Source organism: Bactrocera dorsalis, chromosome 4, assembly GCF_023373825.1.
Source record: "Bactrocera dorsalis isolate Fly_Bdor chromosome 4, ASM2337382v1, whole genome shotgun sequence".
Taxonomy (NCBI): domain Eukaryota; kingdom Metazoa; phylum Arthropoda; class Insecta; order Diptera; family Tephritidae; genus Bactrocera; species Bactrocera dorsalis.
Genome location: NC_064306.1, coordinates 37,137,932 through 37,155,317, shown reverse-complemented (window position 1 = coordinate 37,155,317; position 17,386 = coordinate 37,137,932). Strand labels below are relative to the sequence as shown.

The 17,386-nt window shown below is 38.4% G+C and overlaps 3 protein-coding genes across 3 annotated transcripts in view; all 3 read left to right on the top strand.

The window, feature by feature from the left end:
- The first annotated feature begins 47 nt into the window (after positions 1-47).
- On the top strand, positions 48-1,664 carry LOC105222210 (epimerase family protein SDR39U1). The gene is made up of 4 exons (XM_019988964.3): positions 48-189; positions 248-693; positions 784-1,017; positions 1,165-1,664. Exons 1-4 carry the CDS (start codon positions 168-170, stop codon positions 1,360-1,362), a joined length of 900 nt encoding a protein of 299 aa, XP_019844523.2. The 5' UTR covers positions 48-167; the 3' UTR covers positions 1,363-1,664.
- On the top strand, positions 1,535-2,698 carry LOC105222209 (transmembrane emp24 domain-containing protein 7). Its single transcript, XM_019988966.3, has 2 exons — positions 1,535-1,691; positions 1,753-2,698. Exon 2 carries the CDS (start codon positions 1,856-1,858, stop codon positions 2,516-2,518), a length of 663 nt encoding a protein of 220 aa, XP_019844525.1. The 5' UTR covers positions 1,535-1,691; positions 1,753-1,855; the 3' UTR covers positions 2,519-2,698.
- A 355-nt stretch (positions 2,699-3,053) lies between these two features.
- Positions 3,054-17,386, top strand: part of LOC105222208 (mitochondrial cardiolipin hydrolase) — a 49,015-nt gene continuing 34,682 nt past the window's right edge. Inside the window, exons 1-3 of the mRNA XM_049455375.1 lie at positions 3,054-4,164; positions 5,454-5,620; positions 5,687-5,819. Coding sequence (XP_049311332.1) covers positions 3,639-4,164; positions 5,454-5,620; positions 5,687-5,803 — 810 coding nt within the window. The 5' untranslated portion in view covers positions 3,054-3,638 and the 3' untranslated portion in view covers positions 5,804-5,819. The remainder of the gene's footprint in view (positions 4,165-5,453; positions 5,621-5,686; positions 5,820-17,386) is intronic.

Below are 17,386 nucleotides of genomic sequence, written 5' to 3'. Positions count from 1 at the left end.
TGGCCTCCATATAGGGAATTGCCGTATTTTTGGCGAAATGCATTCAGTGCAATTATTGGCCGTTTTGTTTTGCTCACAACATTCGCTTACGGCACTGAAATTTTCAGTCTCGTGTGAATTTCGTATATTTACGTAAATTATAGAATAAAATCGAAATAGAGTAAATTATGTCGCGACACGCATTAATCGGTTTGTAGAAACAAAAAATTTTAGATTTTCAGTTTATAACTAAGGACACATTATTTAGGCGGAGGAACGGGATTTATTGGTAAAGGTTTAAACAAACATTTGATCAAAAATGGTTATGATGTCACTGTAATATCCCGAATGCCTGGGCTAAAGCGCATAACCTGGTTGGAACTGGAGCGGAACGGAATTCCAAATGGTATTACAGCTGTTGTCAATTTGGCTGGACAAAATGTCTTAGATCCAAGTCGACGCTGGACAGATGGTTTTAAACAAAATGTGTGGACTTCTCGTGTTAACACAAGTGCAGCATTAGTGAAAGCCATTGCAGATGCACCTCAAGTGAAAGCTTTTGTGAATGTATCAGGAGTAAGTCACTATAAACCTGATGATAAGCATATTTATACTGAGAGCGATCCAGTAGAAGGATTTGATTTTATGTCGAAGTTATGCTTAGAGTGGGAGAAAGCAGCAACATTACCAGGGAATGTTAAGCACTGTAGGGGCGTGAGTATTATTAATAATAATTATATTTCAAGTAAACGACTTAATGCTATGCATAAACAGTTCAATTAAAAATTTATGTAATATTTGTAGGTTAAAATACGTACTGGGGTTGTAATAGGACGAACAGGTGGAATGATTCAGAATATCTGGCTTCCTTTCCAATTGGGTTTAGGCGGTCCTCTAGGCAGTGGAAAACAAATTCTGCCTTGGATTCATTTATATGATTTATGCCAACTAGTACAAAGCAGTATCGAAAATGATAAAATAGAGGGTGTAATGAACGGTGTGGCACCGGAAATTGTAACTAATGGCCAATTTTCAAAGGTAAATTGAAACTAAATTATTTCGTTTAAAAATAATAAGTATATAAACAAAAAAAAATTAATGCTTAAAGATATTTTGCAATAGTGAGATTTCATAATTTTATATTTATATAATTAAAAAATTAACATATTTCCATCATGTCCTTAGGCCTTTGCTTCCGCTTTACGACGTCCTTGTCTATTCGCAGTACCAGAGTTTGTAGTACAAGCGCTGTTTGGCAAAGACCGTTCTGCATTACTTCTATCCGGCGCTAAGGTTCAACCGAAAAGAACTCTGGAAAGTGGTTTTAAATTTAAGTATCCCACAGCGAAGGAAGCATGTTTAGAAGTTGTTCAAAAAAATTAAATTTCATTAGAAAATACTTAAACCGCACATACATATGTATATATGTGTGTATATATAAATAATTTTTTATTCGAATTGTTTGCTAAGAAAAAATGTGTAGTCTGTACTTAATAACGAAAAATATTTTCATTTTGAATCTCTACTTGCCTGGTAACGCTGTGAATAATTCTGACACGTCAGTTGTCAGCTGTCAATTTAAGCAGAATTTTCTATCGTTTGTACAACTAGAAAAGTTAAACGTAAAAGCAAACAAATCTTATTATTCGATTTTAGTTTATAATAAACCAAAGATAGTACTTTAATTCCAATTTTTGTTGTTTCTTCTACCAGTAAGACAAGTATAGTAATTTTTATAATTCTTACAAATTGAAGTTTCTTCTGATATTTTAGGTGCAGCTCTTTCTCCTGACACATTGCGTGGCACCGCATTGAAATCATCGTATTTATCAAAACTTTTGCGCTAACGCTTCAGAGTAACAGCTTTTACAAAAAAATGCTATCACCAACGATAAAATGTAGATATGTCATTGCTTATTTGGCACTTATGCTCTGTATTGCGTGCCGTACAGGAGAGGCGGTGGAATTTACATTTGATTTAGCGGACAATTCTGAAGATTGCTTCTTCGAAGAGGTGCGTCGCAATACCACCTGTTATCTTGAGTTTCAAGTATCTGCTGGAGGTCAGTTGGATGTCGATGTAACTTTGACAAATCCTCATGGCAAAGTAGTATACGAGCAACAGCGTGCGACGTTCGATAGTCATCAGTTTACCGCTGATGCAACTGGTGTCTACAAAGTCTGTTTCAGCAATCAATTTTCATCATTTTCACATAAAATTGTGTATGTTGACTTCCAAGTGGGAGACGAGCCAGCATTGCCTGGTATTGATGAACATGCCACTGTCCTTACTCAAATGGAAACATCCTCACAGTCGATACACAAAAGCCTCAATGATATACTTGATGCTCAAACACATCATCGTTTAAGTGAATCGAAGGGACGCAAAAGGGCGGAAGATTTAAATGAAGCTGTGATGATGTGGTCCGGCCTTGAGACGTGTATTGTTTTAGTCATTGGCTTTGGTCAAATTTTAATTCTGCGTAACTTTTTCTCAAACCGCAAGACAGGTGAAGTTCGTTATAATCAGTTACGGTAGAGAACTTAATAATGAATCTCTAGAAACGAAGAAAGGACGATTCGAACGATATGCATAAATAATAGTAGAAAGAGATAACAGATGAAGAATTGATTATCAAAATGAATTAAAGTTTTGCTTACGCTTATAAGTTTGATTTACTACTTTCAATATAAACATAGATAATTATCTAATACAGTATATGATTTGTTTAATTTAAATAAATAAACAATTTCACAATCACCGTAATGTGCAATTTATCTACTCAAGATAAACTTTTTTCTTCGTATGTTTTGTTGAATATATTAAGATAAGCCCTGGAATATAAATCATAGCCAAAACAGCATTCGCCTGTAAAGTTCGAAATATTGTTATAATTAGTGTCCCTGCATCTTTAATGATTACAACAACAATTACAATCAATTTCCAATAAGAATTGGTTGCGACCTTGTACCAATTGTGCGAATAATAAATCAATATAAATATAGAAGTTGGCAACACTACTCACCTTAACACAGCTGATTTGCCTGTCAGCAATTTGCCTTCACGACACGTGCATTTTTGACCGCTGCATCTCGCGAACCTATATTTTTTTGCAACTGACATCATTTCCGTTTAGCTGCAATTGTAAGTTTTTGAAGATAACAATAAATAAATTTATTAAAATGTGTTATAAACTACAATAAATATACTAAAAAGTGGTGTTAATCATTTGAAACAAAATCTTTTGCACTGTTCGACTGACACCGGCTAGTGCATGCATGTTGATTGCTTCGGTTTGCAATTGGCCAATTTTAAATGTTGAAATTCATCGAGTTATATTACAAGTGGTTATTCGTTTTCAAAATGCAAACCATTGCTGAAAGCAAGCAAAGCTAAATTAGTGATATTTTCGGTCAATTTATAATTTGTGTGTTACTTCAGTTTTGCATACAACAAATTTGTAGGTAATCAAATATCCCCACCCCTCCCTTTTGTAGCGCAACAAAATCCAACAAAAGCAGAGCAATTCATTTCTGTCATTTCATATTGTGTATGTGAGAGTTTTATTGAAAAATATTAAGTGAAAAGTGCATTTAATAAATAAAATTGATAATATATTGTGCAAGTGAAATATCTTCGATATTGGTTTATTAAAAAAATGTTGGAGAATCGGGTGTTGCGCTACACTTTTTATAGTCTGACTACGGGCATTTCGGTAGTGTTGTTGTCAGAAATCTTTTATCGTGGCTTTTTGTACGTGCGCGAACGTTTGTGGCGTCGCGATGCATCTGATGACGAAATAGCCGAAGTCATCTGGACGAATGAGCTGACACAAAGCTGTGCTGGTGGTCACATATTAAAATCATCAGCAGAACGTAAGAGCCCCACATACGACAGTCCATCGAAGGGAATGGTTGAAAATGGACATGTTACGAAATTACCTACTCCTAATGTGAGTCCTTCATGTCAGAATCGGTATTGTGCTGCCAATAATGTCGGTCGTTTAATAGCATTAATTGATAAATCAAAATATACCATTGATCTAGCAATGTATACGTTTACATCCTATGATCTATCTCAAGCTTTTATGCGTGCCATTCGTCGAGGAGTTTCAGTGCGCATAATAAGTGACAAAGAAATGGTATACTCCAGTGGATCACAGATTATAACGCTAACGAAGGCAGGTTAGTAAAGTGTATTTCTAGTAATGTACATATACCTTTAAATCGTCATATGCTTTATATTTCTACATATTAGTTATGGACGTGCAAAATTGCAAATCAGCTGATGATGTCATATATGTGTGTGCATTTGTACGAATGCAATCGTATGTACGCTGCGGCTTACACGAATACACATTTCGAACTATTTTATCGAAATATACGTACATTTGTACATATGCATATGTATGTATACTTTGAAATGGTTCTAGACTTTAATTGGATTTTTTATGAATGTCCACAGCGTATTTGTGTGGATTTAACTCGCATGTTTTTACAGGTATTTCGTATCCCTTCATTGTGGAAACTTTCTGTATCCATGCAATTAATCACATTTTCTCTCTCCCCATCAAATATAAGTTTGCACTTGCTATCTGGCAAACGGCACGACAAGTACAATAACAAATGCTATGGATTCGCGCAAACGTATTGATGTTCTTTGAGGCATCTCAGTTGCGTCGTAGGTACGGACGTTGTGGTCTTATTTCTTTATGCAAACGATTGAACCACGTGCATTTCGTGGTAAAATTTTCGCTCACATAAAGCAGCCACGTTTTCATGCTTTACTGCATTTCATTTGTCGCTTTTGTAAATTGCTAATTTATACAAATTTATTAATTTTGTGCTTTCAAGAAGATTTTTGCAATATTGCGGCAATGCCTTGTTGCCAAGTGCAGAAATCCTATTGTGCAACCGCAACTTACCTGCTCTTATTACAAGTAACAGGTGCTTGTTCGCGCAAGTGGAGACATTTGAGTTAGTGATAGTGACTTCTAATTGGAAAAATGTTTTATATTTTGTAAATGAAAATTAAAAATTTTTAAATTTGTATAAAACAGTAAAATTGGTTTTGTTTCTTTGATGGAATCGGTGGCAGTTTAGCATTTAGCACTGCTTTGCCAACTCTGCAAAAGTAAAATCGAAAAACATTGCATACTTTTAGGGTGTATATAGGAAGCGGAAACTGTGTTAGCTCAGTTTTAGTTCTATTAGCTTCGTATGTCGATAAGAAAGTGCGACACACTAAATAAGAATTATTTTAATTTGGCGACTTTTAATTTGACAATACTTTTCTCAGGAGTGGATTATGTAACATGTAGAATATATGGTATTTCGAAAATTTAATAACGTGGAAAGTTGTGTCTAATTTTATATATAAATATGTTTTCAAAAATTAATCTGTTGACACCTTATATGCCTTTAAAATTATTTAGTCTAATTTTATTTAATATTTCATATTAATCTACTTTTAGGCGTGGCGGTTCGTTGTCCAATGACCACAATGCTCATGCATCATAAATTTTGCCTGCTAGACGGACCGAAACGTGCGCGTTCGGTTTTGGGCAATGTCGGCAAAACAGATGATTTGCGTAATGTAAAAGGGGTTCTTATGTCCGGCTCACTCAATTGGACCATGCAGGTGAATATAATATAAGGTTATTGAAAGACAGTATAATTGACTCTTTATTTTTTAATGATTTTTCAGGGTTTTGGTGGCAATTGGGAGAATATTGTAATCAGTTCTAATAAAGTGTTGTTGGAACATTTCGAAGATGAATTTCAACGAATGTGGTTAGCATTCGCTCCACGTTTGAGTTCGTAAACATGGAATGTGCAAGGTAAGCAGGCAAAAGAAGGTTATAATTTACAATTGGCTCCCTCGTTTAGTCACTTGAATAGACATTTCCTATTGCCGTTAATTATATACTTTATTGTCTTTTGTCCACAATGCGTTTACTTTTCTCGGTAGGCATGGATACATTCAAGTAATGTATGGCTAAGATGTATGATTATATGTAGTTTTTTCGGAATCACAATAGTTGTTGGCGACAACTTGATAATTCTTAAGTTTTTTCGAATTTCACTATCGGGTCAGAATATTTGTCAGATGCACGGACTCGTTGTTGTAACGGTTATATAGTCCCGTTAGGGTGGTAAGGTTCAGATAAGTTGTCATCTAGGTCATCAAACGGTAGACCCAGGAAACATGCTGTTTCGATGGCGTCAGACCACAGGGAGAAGAGTGTCAGAGATTAAGGATTACCTGGGTATGCAAAGCTGTGGTTTAGAGTCATGTGGGGATTCGTTAGATGCTGAAAATACATATATTTGGTATGTCCGGGTCGATTCTGGATAAGTAGGAATACCCGTATTTTCATACAGTCAGGACCTGTGAAGCAAACAGTATATCTTATTTTGGGATTTTTTGTGCTACAACAACAAAAACAACATTCAGGCCTATATTTTTCTAAATAGTTGTCCATACAGTAATGTTATTTTTAATTTTTTTCTACTTCATTCACTCGCAGATTTGTCGCTAAAATCATTTTTTATTTAAAAGGAACGATTTATCAATATCGTTTTACATTTTTTTTTTAATTTTTTGATTGTCATTTTAAAGTGACAAATCCGCTTGTTGCTTTCACATTACTTTGTTGTGTTAGGGATTTTCTCAAATTGTCACATGTTGCGACCTCTCCTGTGTACGGCCACTTTGTTTGTGTTTTGCTGTAAATCTCTCATCAGTAGGGGGTCGTTCTTTACATTTCGAGAATACACAGAGTAAAAACATACTTAACATGCACGAGTTGTTTTAAGTGGTATTTGATATAAAAAAAATAAATACATCCATACAGAGCTGCATGTAGAGATAGTCCAGAATTGTAAGTGGAAAAGTGAAATTCATAGGCAGCACCAGCGCAGGCAGCCGAAAACGATCGAACTCATTGATTCTCGAAGGAAGTGAATGGCCACAATATGTTTGTGATTACTGCGTTCATCCCCCTTTTTCTTTTTTTCCTTGTCTTCCATGTGTTTTAGCGAGGCGTGGAGGCCGAGTGTGACATTTCAGCGGCATCTATAAGTATATTTCTAGTTTTGTTAATTACAAGTTACAAGAATTTTTGAAATTAAGTTTCATACGGTGAATGCAAATTAGCGTTTTTGTTGTTTATACCTTTCCCAGGTGTGAGAACCGTTATTAAAACCGTTGTTAAGTAACACTTATAACTAATTCCAAGGTTTCAACGAAAATGTTCTTAAAAAACCTTTTGAAAATACTCGTCATATCTAACAAGCTACTTAAAAAACGGCAAAGCGCCTAGTCGACAGAGTCATACGGCACAGTTAGTGGTCCTTTTCTTCATGCGACAATACACAAACTGTTACACTTCATTTAGCAATGACATATTAATTAGGCATTTATGAGAAAACTGTTGTAATAAATTTACTCACAACTGATACTATATATGTGTGCCTATGCATACATAGTGTGTGCGCCTTTGTGGACTTAAAAACCATTAATTGTCAAATATTTTTGGTATAGTTTGGTTATTAGTGGTGAATTTATTAAATGTGCGTACCAACATACATACATATGTATGAGTACCTCTGTATGTGTTTCCTCCATTTCAGTGGTAGCTAATTATCGACATAAAATTCAAAATTCTTTCATAGCTTTTTCTGTTTGTTCATATTGATTTTAATTGCTCTTTGAAGCTACAAACAATTTGCCCATCACAATGTATCGTTTATTTCCACATAATAGCTATTTATGAACCACTTATTATATAAAATATACATAAGTATGTATGTACATTTGTATATTTGTGTAGTTTTTCTCTCCAGCTTGCAAGTTTTCATGACTCGCTTTCTTTTGCTTAGCCCTGTTCGTTGCTTCGCTGTCTAATTATTGCATTATTCCGTACGATTGTTCATGTTCGTTTTTTATTGCAAAGTTTTTATTCGCTTTTCGCAATAGTTTGCTTTGTTTCGTGTTTTGCAACAATATTTTGAGCCCTGCTGTGGTTGTTGTTAGCGTGTTTGTCTTGCTATTAATCCATTTAATTGCAACAATGTTGAACTGCGCCAGAGTGTTTTTTGTAATTATCGGATCATCCACCTATCTATTCTATGGCAATGCCATATGGTGGAAATTATAATCTTAAAAAGTGTTTCTCTATTCGCATTGGATATACCATTCATGTCATGAAAACATATTTTCTTATAGTAAGGCTGGTAGTGATTTATTTAGGAGCAATCCTCGAGATGAACAGTTTTGACAAACATATTGCTAACCGATAATTTTTGACCAGCCATCGAAGCAAGTTTTTTTTAGAAGGTACTTCTTTAAGGTACTTACTTATAGAATTGTGCTGGCAACTGTTGTAGAAATCGAGTTATTTTTTGCTGAGCTAGGGCAGTCTCTTCTCGTGAAAACACAGTAACTTCTAGCATTTCTTTAAAAAATATATTGCTAGTGAACGTGATCATGACAGTTTGATCCTTGCATTTGAGAAAATGTAGTAATAAAATAAGAATAAAAACAACAACCAATTAACACGACCATTTCGGGCTCCCACGACAGTCAGGTCTACCTAAATGGAATGGACGCGGAATTTTATTCCGGCGACAGTTAGATAGAAAATAATTGAGGTTTTGTACTCTTACCTGTGGTTTTTTATGCTTTCTCCTATCTCACATATGGTCACAAAAGCCCAGCACTGGAGCCTGCTGGATGCGATTGAGGTGATATGATCCTTAGCCACATATTTGAAACCTAGGGCCTTCAGCCAGCTTCTACAAATTGCTGAGAAATCTAGATTCAGGAGTTCTGCAGTTTCCTGTTCCAGTGGCAAAACTGGCAGTTTTCGCAAGAGGATAGGCTTCCTGGACCTGCAGTACCCTGCAAAGAGCGCGAGAAGGAGACGGAAGTTGTCTCGCGGGAGTTTCATCACATCTCTAAACCTTGCAAGGTTGTAACCTCCCACGCAGCTTGTCGTGGCTGCCTGTTGGCAGTGTCGCTCTCACTCCATTATGGTGTTGGGTCCCAACGCAATGCATGGTTCTGGCCCCATCACCCAGGAAACTGCCGCAGAGCGGGCTAGTTCATCGGCCAGCTCATTGCTGGCTACCCCTTTATGCCCCGGCACTCAGATTAGGTATACACGGCTGCAAATTGATAGGCGGCGCAGTTTTCCTATAAACTCTTTTACTAATAGCGATTTGACTACATAAGCTGAGGTCAATTTTGGTGCCGGTAAACTATGAAAGAAAGCTCGCAGTTACAACTATAACGCTTTTCTAATAGTTGGCTTTATTATATACTTTTTCCAAAGGAAGTACTGGACGAGTGTTAGTGACAAGTATTTGAGCTCAGAATTTAGTGAGAGTGTTGACTTGTTTTACTAGACTCCGTTCGGTTAAGTAACATCTACAAAAGAGCTGGGAATTGTGTGCAAAAAAAGGCACCAGTACAGGTTGTATAGGTCAATTCCCAAGACATCCGGATTTTAACCATCCAAGTGCCGACATCTCGACGATCTAACGGATTTGGATTGGCGAGTTTTAGGTTTTAGGATGTAGTGGTTCCTGAGCTTATGAATCGAAAAAATGTCGGAGTACAGATTCTTGGCAACGAATTATTGTAAGTGTTTACTGAGCGGCACTCACGATGACTTATTTGTATAGTACATAAATCCATCAAATTTGAAAGTCTACGACATTTTTTTCGTTTCCAAAAATTTAAATACTCTTTTTAGAGTTGGTCTTCTAAGAGCTGTTACATGGTTTATACTTAGTTTGGTTTGCCATCTTATAATGAACAAACCTACGCTGGACAACGTTTGCGAATCTCGAAAATTTATACATACATATGTATATTACCAAAGTAACGGTTCTGTTTGCGCGACGCATTGCGCGCTTCGTCCAATATTCGGTCGACATAATCGCCCAGCAAAGGCGGTAATTCGAGCTACCAAGGTTCGGTTTATTACGAAGTTTACTCTACTCAGAGACATCGTACAGAATCCCGAAGACGATATTGCTGCTGTGGTGCAAAGTATCCAAGAAAGAGTTGTGCCCAGCCACTTTATGGAAGATTTTGCGGATTATCTTGGATTGCGCCCTTATAAATTTCAACTCGTGCATCAGAAAATTTTGTTCAGCGATGAAGCTGACTTTCTGTTGAATGTATATGCTCTTCTTCTTCAGTACCAGCGTGTCGCGCGGTTATAGCTTCGTTTCGCAATTTGAGATACAAAGTGCAGCCAGGTCCTTCTCCACTCGATCTCTTCAACGGAGTGGAGAGTAGTCCACTCCTCAGCGCGGTTGTTGAGGCCAATGGTATCAACATCATCAACGTACACCGGCAGCTGTACACTCTTATAGATCCAACATTCTCTATTTAGCTCTGCAGCTCGTATTATTTTCACCAGCAATAGATTGAAGAAGTCATATCCGAGGCTGTTGTTTCCTTTCGTTGTTGTTGTTGTTGTTTTAGCGGCAGAATTATTGAACGTTCTAGGCCGGATAAAAATCCGGGTCCGTTCCGGTTACGTAGAGCCGACTGCCGTGCGAACGGTTTCCTTTTCATTGGAGTGCTTTCTACGTGGCGAGTCCCAAACCTAGCCCACAACCTCATTAGGCGAGTAGTATAAAGCTTTTATTTGCATATATTTATATATTTATGTACTTATGTATAGTATATAGCGAGTCCCTTGTTTTAAGACCGACGCCCGCTTGCAGCAGCACCTTTGGTGAACCCTCAAATCGAATATGTCGGAGTGGCTCCGCTGAAGGTTCCTCTCTTTTAGTTAGGCTCTATACGGGTTAGCCAGCGCATCTTACCCAAGGGTTACTAACGTTTCCAAGGTGCGCGGAGAGGACGCAAAGGTAATAAGATCGTGCGATTTAACACCACTGAACTATTTTTGGTTGGATTTTGTGAAGTCGCTTGTCTACTTAGATAAGCTCGCGAAGATTGTTGGGCTCAACTATGATAACCCAGATTATGTCGCATTTTGGAAAGTAAGACTTCTTCAGCTAAATATTGAGGGGTAGGTTATGGTCCATCTGTAATATCACTCCCATTTACGCCACTCACAGGATCTTGAAATTCACGTTACAATGCGCAATATACAAACTTACTTATCTACGAAGTTAAGGATCATTTTCGACTTATTTTACGCCGGCCGCGATCTCGTTTCCCTCGCAATGTGAATACCCACAAGAGCTTGCTGTAGGCATGTTTGCATGCTGAGCACATGCAACACGTGGCAAATGAGCAATAATAATTCGCAAACAAACACATTTTGATTGCGCCAATGAACTGTTAACCAGTTACATGGCATACACTATTAGGGTGCACATCCTATACATACATACTTACGATGGCACTTCGGGTATTTAATGAATATGAATGATACACAAACGCAAGCACAGGCATACACACAACCAACATAGAAATTAAGAAAACATAGAGGGGGGCTGGCCGCATCACCAAGTCTTACACAATCGCCTTTGGGCGATTTTGCTACCGATCTCGGTATCTGGTCTGGTGGTCGATCCTGCTGGTGGAGTGGTGTTTGCGGCATATACAAACGTGCTAACGGGAAACGTGTTTCAGCATGCGATGTCATGCCGTGCCACACTTAAATGAGACGCAGCTGTAGAAAGAAACTGTTGCACAAAAGAAGCTGTTGCTTGCAAATTCTTCGACAAAACAACCACAACCACCACCACGAACGAAGACAACGCCAGACAAGATGCGGCTATTGTGGAGGCCAGACCGACCAGTAACAGTTGTAGTCACAGCGGCTGCCACTTAATGCGACAGATGTTCACCGAAAGACGCTCGGTCACTGCCATGCCATGGGTATTTCATAAAGTGGAGTAATTTGCAATCACACTGTAGGGGGGGGTTTGAGGCGGGAACGTGGTAATTTGTAGCAAAAGCAAAACTGCTAGCGCAATTGTAGTAGAATGCTTGTTGCTTTGCCATGTGTACGAGTATGTACCTAGTAGTGAGGTCGTGGTGGTAAGGAACCAGTAAGTTCCCTAAGTTAGCCATTCCTCTGTATTGACGTTATACACATATGTATGTATGTATGTATTGGTATGCGCAAGCGCATAGTAACTCGTAAAATAGGAATCAAGAATATACTTATGTACGAGGACGGTCCGTTAAGTACTTAGTATCACTGCTCGAATGGGCATTGGAAGCGAAATATTTGTGGTGTCCTGTAATAGTACTACATGTGGAAATAGATGTGATTGTACTAAAATGGGGTTAGATTTCCAAAAACACAGCAAGGGAAATCGGCAAGAGAAAACAGTGAGCGCTTGAATGTTTTTTGGCGGCTGTTGTTGTTGTTGTTTTAACGGCTTAGCTAATCCCCGTTAGGATGGTAAGGGTCGTTTGCGTTGTCGTCGAGGTCATCTAACGGGAGGCCCAAGAAACGTGCTGTTTCGACGGTGTCGGACCAAAGGGAGGAGGTTGTTAGATGAGTGGGGTTTGTGGGGCATGCAAAGAGGTGGCCAGTGTCATGCGGAGACTCGTTGCATGCAGGACATACATTGGGTATGTCAGGGTCGATTCTGGATAGGTAGGAGTTTAACCTGCTACAATATCCAGAACGAAGTTGCGCTAGGGTCACTCGCGTTTCTCGCGGCAACTGGAGCTCTTCGTCTGCGATAGGTGGTGATTTGACTCCAAGAACACGATTCACGGGAAGGGAGTTGGTGAAGGTGTTGATGGCTCCACTGTGAATGGCGGTCAGTACCTGTCGAAAGTCGGTTGCCTCCGAAATCCGGTCGGCGTACTGTCCGATGTCGTCGACGTAGTCGAGGAAAGACCTTTTGATGCTCCTAGGAGGCGGTTCCGCTCCAAGCAGATGGCTGCAAGGGTGATTCCTACGGAAACATCCCAGCAGGAACTGCCTGGAGAGGAGTTCAAAATCTTAGGGTTATTGACAGTCGGAATTTTGACGCCATCGACTGCAATATTAAGTTTAAGTCTATACTCCTTCGTCCAGTTTGTAAATATGGTCGCTGTGGATTTGGTGGGGTAAAATGAGGTTCCGTGCAGTGAGGAACCTTCGAACACATGCCATCGATTCCATTGCCCGACGTGCAGTCATCTGCGTACGAGGTTATGGAAACCCCCTCTGGTGGTGGGAGTTTCGAGATATAGAAGTTAAACAGTAGCGGGGAGAGGACACCACCCTGCGGAACCCTCTGTTTAATTCTTCTCAGTTTGGATGTTTCACCTCGAAATAGTACGGATGACTGACGACCGCTCAGATAGTTCATCGGCCACCTCTTTAACCCTGGAGGAAGCGTAGTTTTTTATATATAAGTCCTGCAGTAGCGTCGTGTGGTTGACTGTGTCAAAGGCTTTTGATAAGTCCAACGCTACGAAGATCGTTTTCTCACAGGGCGACTCATTTTCTTCGATGGTGACTGTTAAAAATTAGTTTACTAAGTTTTAACGTGGTAGCAAGCCTAGATATACCGAAAATGGCGGCCACTTCTGGCACTATATTACGTGAGACCATGAGACCATTTTCTAGTATGTATAGTTTAAACGTAATCCGAATAATTTTCTGCATCGTTACCTGGCCGTCAATGGCATCTGGATCAATTGATAAATCCAAGAGACTAATGTACGGTCGAAACAATAGGGTTTACGTGGTGAATATGCTCTGTAAAGTAAAGGCGATGGTCACCGAATTCGGCGAAATATAGATCCGTTGGTAGACACTAGAGACTAAAAAACAGTCGAAAAAGTGGGCTCTATCCGGTGAACATGATGAGTAAAGGAGAGGTGATGACCACCGATTTCTGGAATTCGCCGAAACATAAATCCGTTGGTAGACACTAGAGACTAACCGACAGTCAGCGAGTTTTACCCGAAGAAAAGGAAAGATTGGCAAGGTGCTATTTTTTTAAATTACCTGGATGAGGACGAAACGTTCACAGGGTTCAACTATGCCGAATGGTAGGACCCATCAACGCCAAATCGCACAAAAATCACCGAATATGACAATAAAAATGGGTTTCTACCATGAAAAACCTACAACCTATTTTCAACTCCATTGTCGACACGGAAAAATTGATCGGTTTCGACTACGAAGTACTGGCTTATTCTTTAAATTCTCCAGATTTTACTAGGTTTAAAAAAAAAAATCGATTGCCTCCATAAAATATATTTTTCGGACGAATTAAAGAGGCTTGTCGTTGGGCCAAGTGCTAAAAGGGACTATATTGAGAAATACGAGTATATCGCAATTTAAAAAAAAATTAATTTTTCTCTCGTAGTCTAAGTATTTATCGAATCGTTCTCGTATCATACATCCTCAAACATGTCTTTGTTTTTTTGTTGTATTTTAAGTCTACCTTAGCGTAAACGTTGCTCTGCCGCCAGTGTGGAGTTATTGTTTTCCTCAAAAGTAATAACAACATTTTTGCAGCTTTCAATTTTCCTCTTCCAGCACTGCTATCCCGTCTTCAAGAGCGATATATGGCACACATAAGTACATACATACATACATAATGTGCTTGTAATTTTTGCACATGTCTACTTCGTGTCTGATTGCATTGATCCTTCTCAATTCCAGACGCCTTTGTTTCGCTGACTTGTTTTGCTTTTGCGTCTTATTTTCGACGTATGTACATATATATTTATTTTTGCACATGCATATGTCTCGTAGACCAGGGTACGGTTGTCGCTTCGTGAGCGTAAGCATTTAAGGCTGTACCCTGTTGCTCCTGCAATCCTTGTTTGTTGTGTGTCATTGCCTTAGTCATTGTTGGTATGTATGTATTTATGTTTGTGGATGGATGTTTATGCATGTGTGTATATGTGTTTATGTCCTGAAATCCATTTTAGTCGATTTTTAGCAGTTCCTTAGGATGCAAATCCATCTTCCATATGCCAAAGCGGTGTGTCCCTAACTTGCGCCAAAATGTCGTGCCTCAATCTCCTTTGCGCTGATTGGGCTGGTAGACAAAAATGTGTATGTACACACATAAGTATATGTATACATATGTACATAGGTTTTTAATATTTTTCTTATACTTATTTTTAGTACTTTTATGCATTTTGTTTTGGTTCCCGATCTCTGCACCCGCCAGCTTGTGTATTCCTTTGGGTTCCATGCTTTCCTTATAAATGCAAAAACAAACATACAAACGTCTGAACCTTGACCAGTTGCTTTTAATTTCTTTGACTGAGTCATCTCGTTTAAGAGGCTTGGTTTTGGCAATTTGCCACTTGCACCAACTGTACCTCCATGACTTGCGTCAGCTTGCTGGTCTCTTCTCAGCTTTGCCTGCGTCATTATTTACTTTAATAAATACGAAAAAAGGAAGTAAGTTGGGCAAAAATGATAGTGATAATGCAATGAAAAAGCAATAAAAATAAAAATTCTAAAAATTTGTTTTAAAATTTCGTCAGTCAAGTAGATGTGCGGTTAGGGCAACAGGCCGACGGGCCAATAAGTCATTTTATGTTGTTGCAGCTTGCAACATAGCACATTTCACTCATTACCTTTTTGATTGTAGTTATTTCAGCTGAAATGTTCTGAAATTACACTGTTCTTTGTTTAATTTCATGTTTTAATGTCAGCGAGCGTCTCTGCGGAAGTGGCTGTCATTCGGTATGAAGATTCTCAAAGTGGATAAAGTTGTACTCTTTTACGTCTTAATTGAATTTGTATGCGCATGCGCACGACTTTTGATACCGCAATTATTGTCATAATATTATAAATTACAATTATCTGTTGCTTGATAAGATGAAATTTAGCTTTCTAAGATTTTAGGTGTGTGGTGCTGCTTTGGTTTGACAGGTGAGGTGTCAAAGGTCCTCAGTTGTAACTAAAGTAAAGTGACAAAGACAGGTTGATACTATCTAAGTTAAAGATCAGCGATTTCTCTATTAAATCTTCAACTATGCTTTGTGCACTTCTTTTGATTTAATACAACAAATGTACCAAGTGCTGACTTGACTTGACCATAATTGGATTGTAAAGGGTGATCTATTATAATGTTCCCTACTTTTTTAAAGAAAAAAACAGAGAAACTTCAAATTATGATGGAAAAGGTTTATTATCATTCGAAGAACTTTGCTTTGGCACTTAATTTTTGGAAATTGAATATGGTTCATTTGTTGAGTCCAATTTTCGATGACTCGTTCGTGTATTAAGACTGGCAACAGGCGTGATGTTTTGATCCAAGGCCTGAACCGAAGCGGCTCCAAAGAAAAAAGTGTAACCGTGTGATATCAAAAGATCTTGATGGCAAATCGACCGGCCCAAAATGTGAAATTATCTATTCACCGAAGTGTTCTTTCAATAAATCGGTTGATTGATGCGATGTATGGGAAGTGGTGTCGTCTTGTTGAAACCAAATGTTGTCAAGATCACGAGCTTCAAATTCAGAAATCAAATAGTCGGTTATCATGGCGTGTTAAAGGTTACCATTGACAGTTACGTTTTCCCCGGCATCATTTTTGAAGAAATATGGCCCAAAAACCACACCAAACCGTTGTTTTTTTCTGGATGAAATCCAGCTCCTGAATCTCTTCAGGGTTTTTGCTTGTTTACATACCCAATGAGCCAGAAGTGGCCCTCATCGTTGAACAAAATTTGCCTCGAAAACGTCGGATATTCTTGGAACTTTTGAAGAGCCCATAAAGCGAAGCGATGTCGCTTAGGAAGAATGAACGGCTTCAGTACTTGTACAAGCTGTATTTTGTACGCTTTCAATTTAATATCTTGACGTAAAATGCGCCCAGTCATTCCATACTTCAGTCCGAATTGCTGCGAATGGCACCGAATCGACTCTCCACGGTATTCGTGTACGCTCTCAGCTACGGCCGCTCGGTCGAATATTATGCAATATCGAATGCTTGGTCTCAAGATGAGTGATGATATTGCGAATAATACGATCAGTAGGCGAATTATGTTGACCATAAGTTGAGCGAAGCGTGTCGAACACAGTGTTTACTGGATGTAAATTTTCGTAGTAAAGTTGAACGATTTGTAAACGACGAGGCCTAAGTGTTTCCATAATGAAATTCCAAAGCAAAAATGGCATGATAGCTTAACACGGAACACGCGTGATCTGTCAAAAAATGTCAATGTGATATTCATCGATTTTGGATCAACTAAACGATCTAACCTAACTTAAACACGTTCTCTAGTCACACAATCTTATATAATAGCATCAGGACTCTAACGCTATGTACAATATTACACTTTGAATGTGATACTTATCCATGTCGTGGGCCTCGAACTGTGCTACCCAAAAAGTTTTAATATGTCAATATCCAACAAATTATTATTGAATGTTGCCAAAGATCAGAAATATTGTTGTAAGGTCAATATGTACTGCTTATTTGCGATGT

What these genes read in the sequence shown, in the direction of transcription:
- LOC105222210 (XM_019988964.3), top strand. Translation starts at nt 168, where the DNA reads ATGTCGCGACACGCATTAATCG. An exon ending in GTCGCGACACGCATTAATCG is followed by an intron (nt 190 to 247) that starts GTTTGTAGAAAC and finishes CACATTATTTAG; the next exon opens with GCGGAGGAACGGGATTTATT. An exon ending in ATGTTAAGCACTGTAGGGGC is followed by an intron (nt 694 to 783) that starts GTGAGTATTATT and finishes TAATATTTGTAG; the next exon opens with GTTAAAATACGTACTGGGGT.
- LOC105222209 (XM_019988966.3), top strand. Translation starts at nt 1,856, where the DNA reads ATGCTATCACCAACGATAAAATGTAGATATGTCATTGCTTATTTGGCA.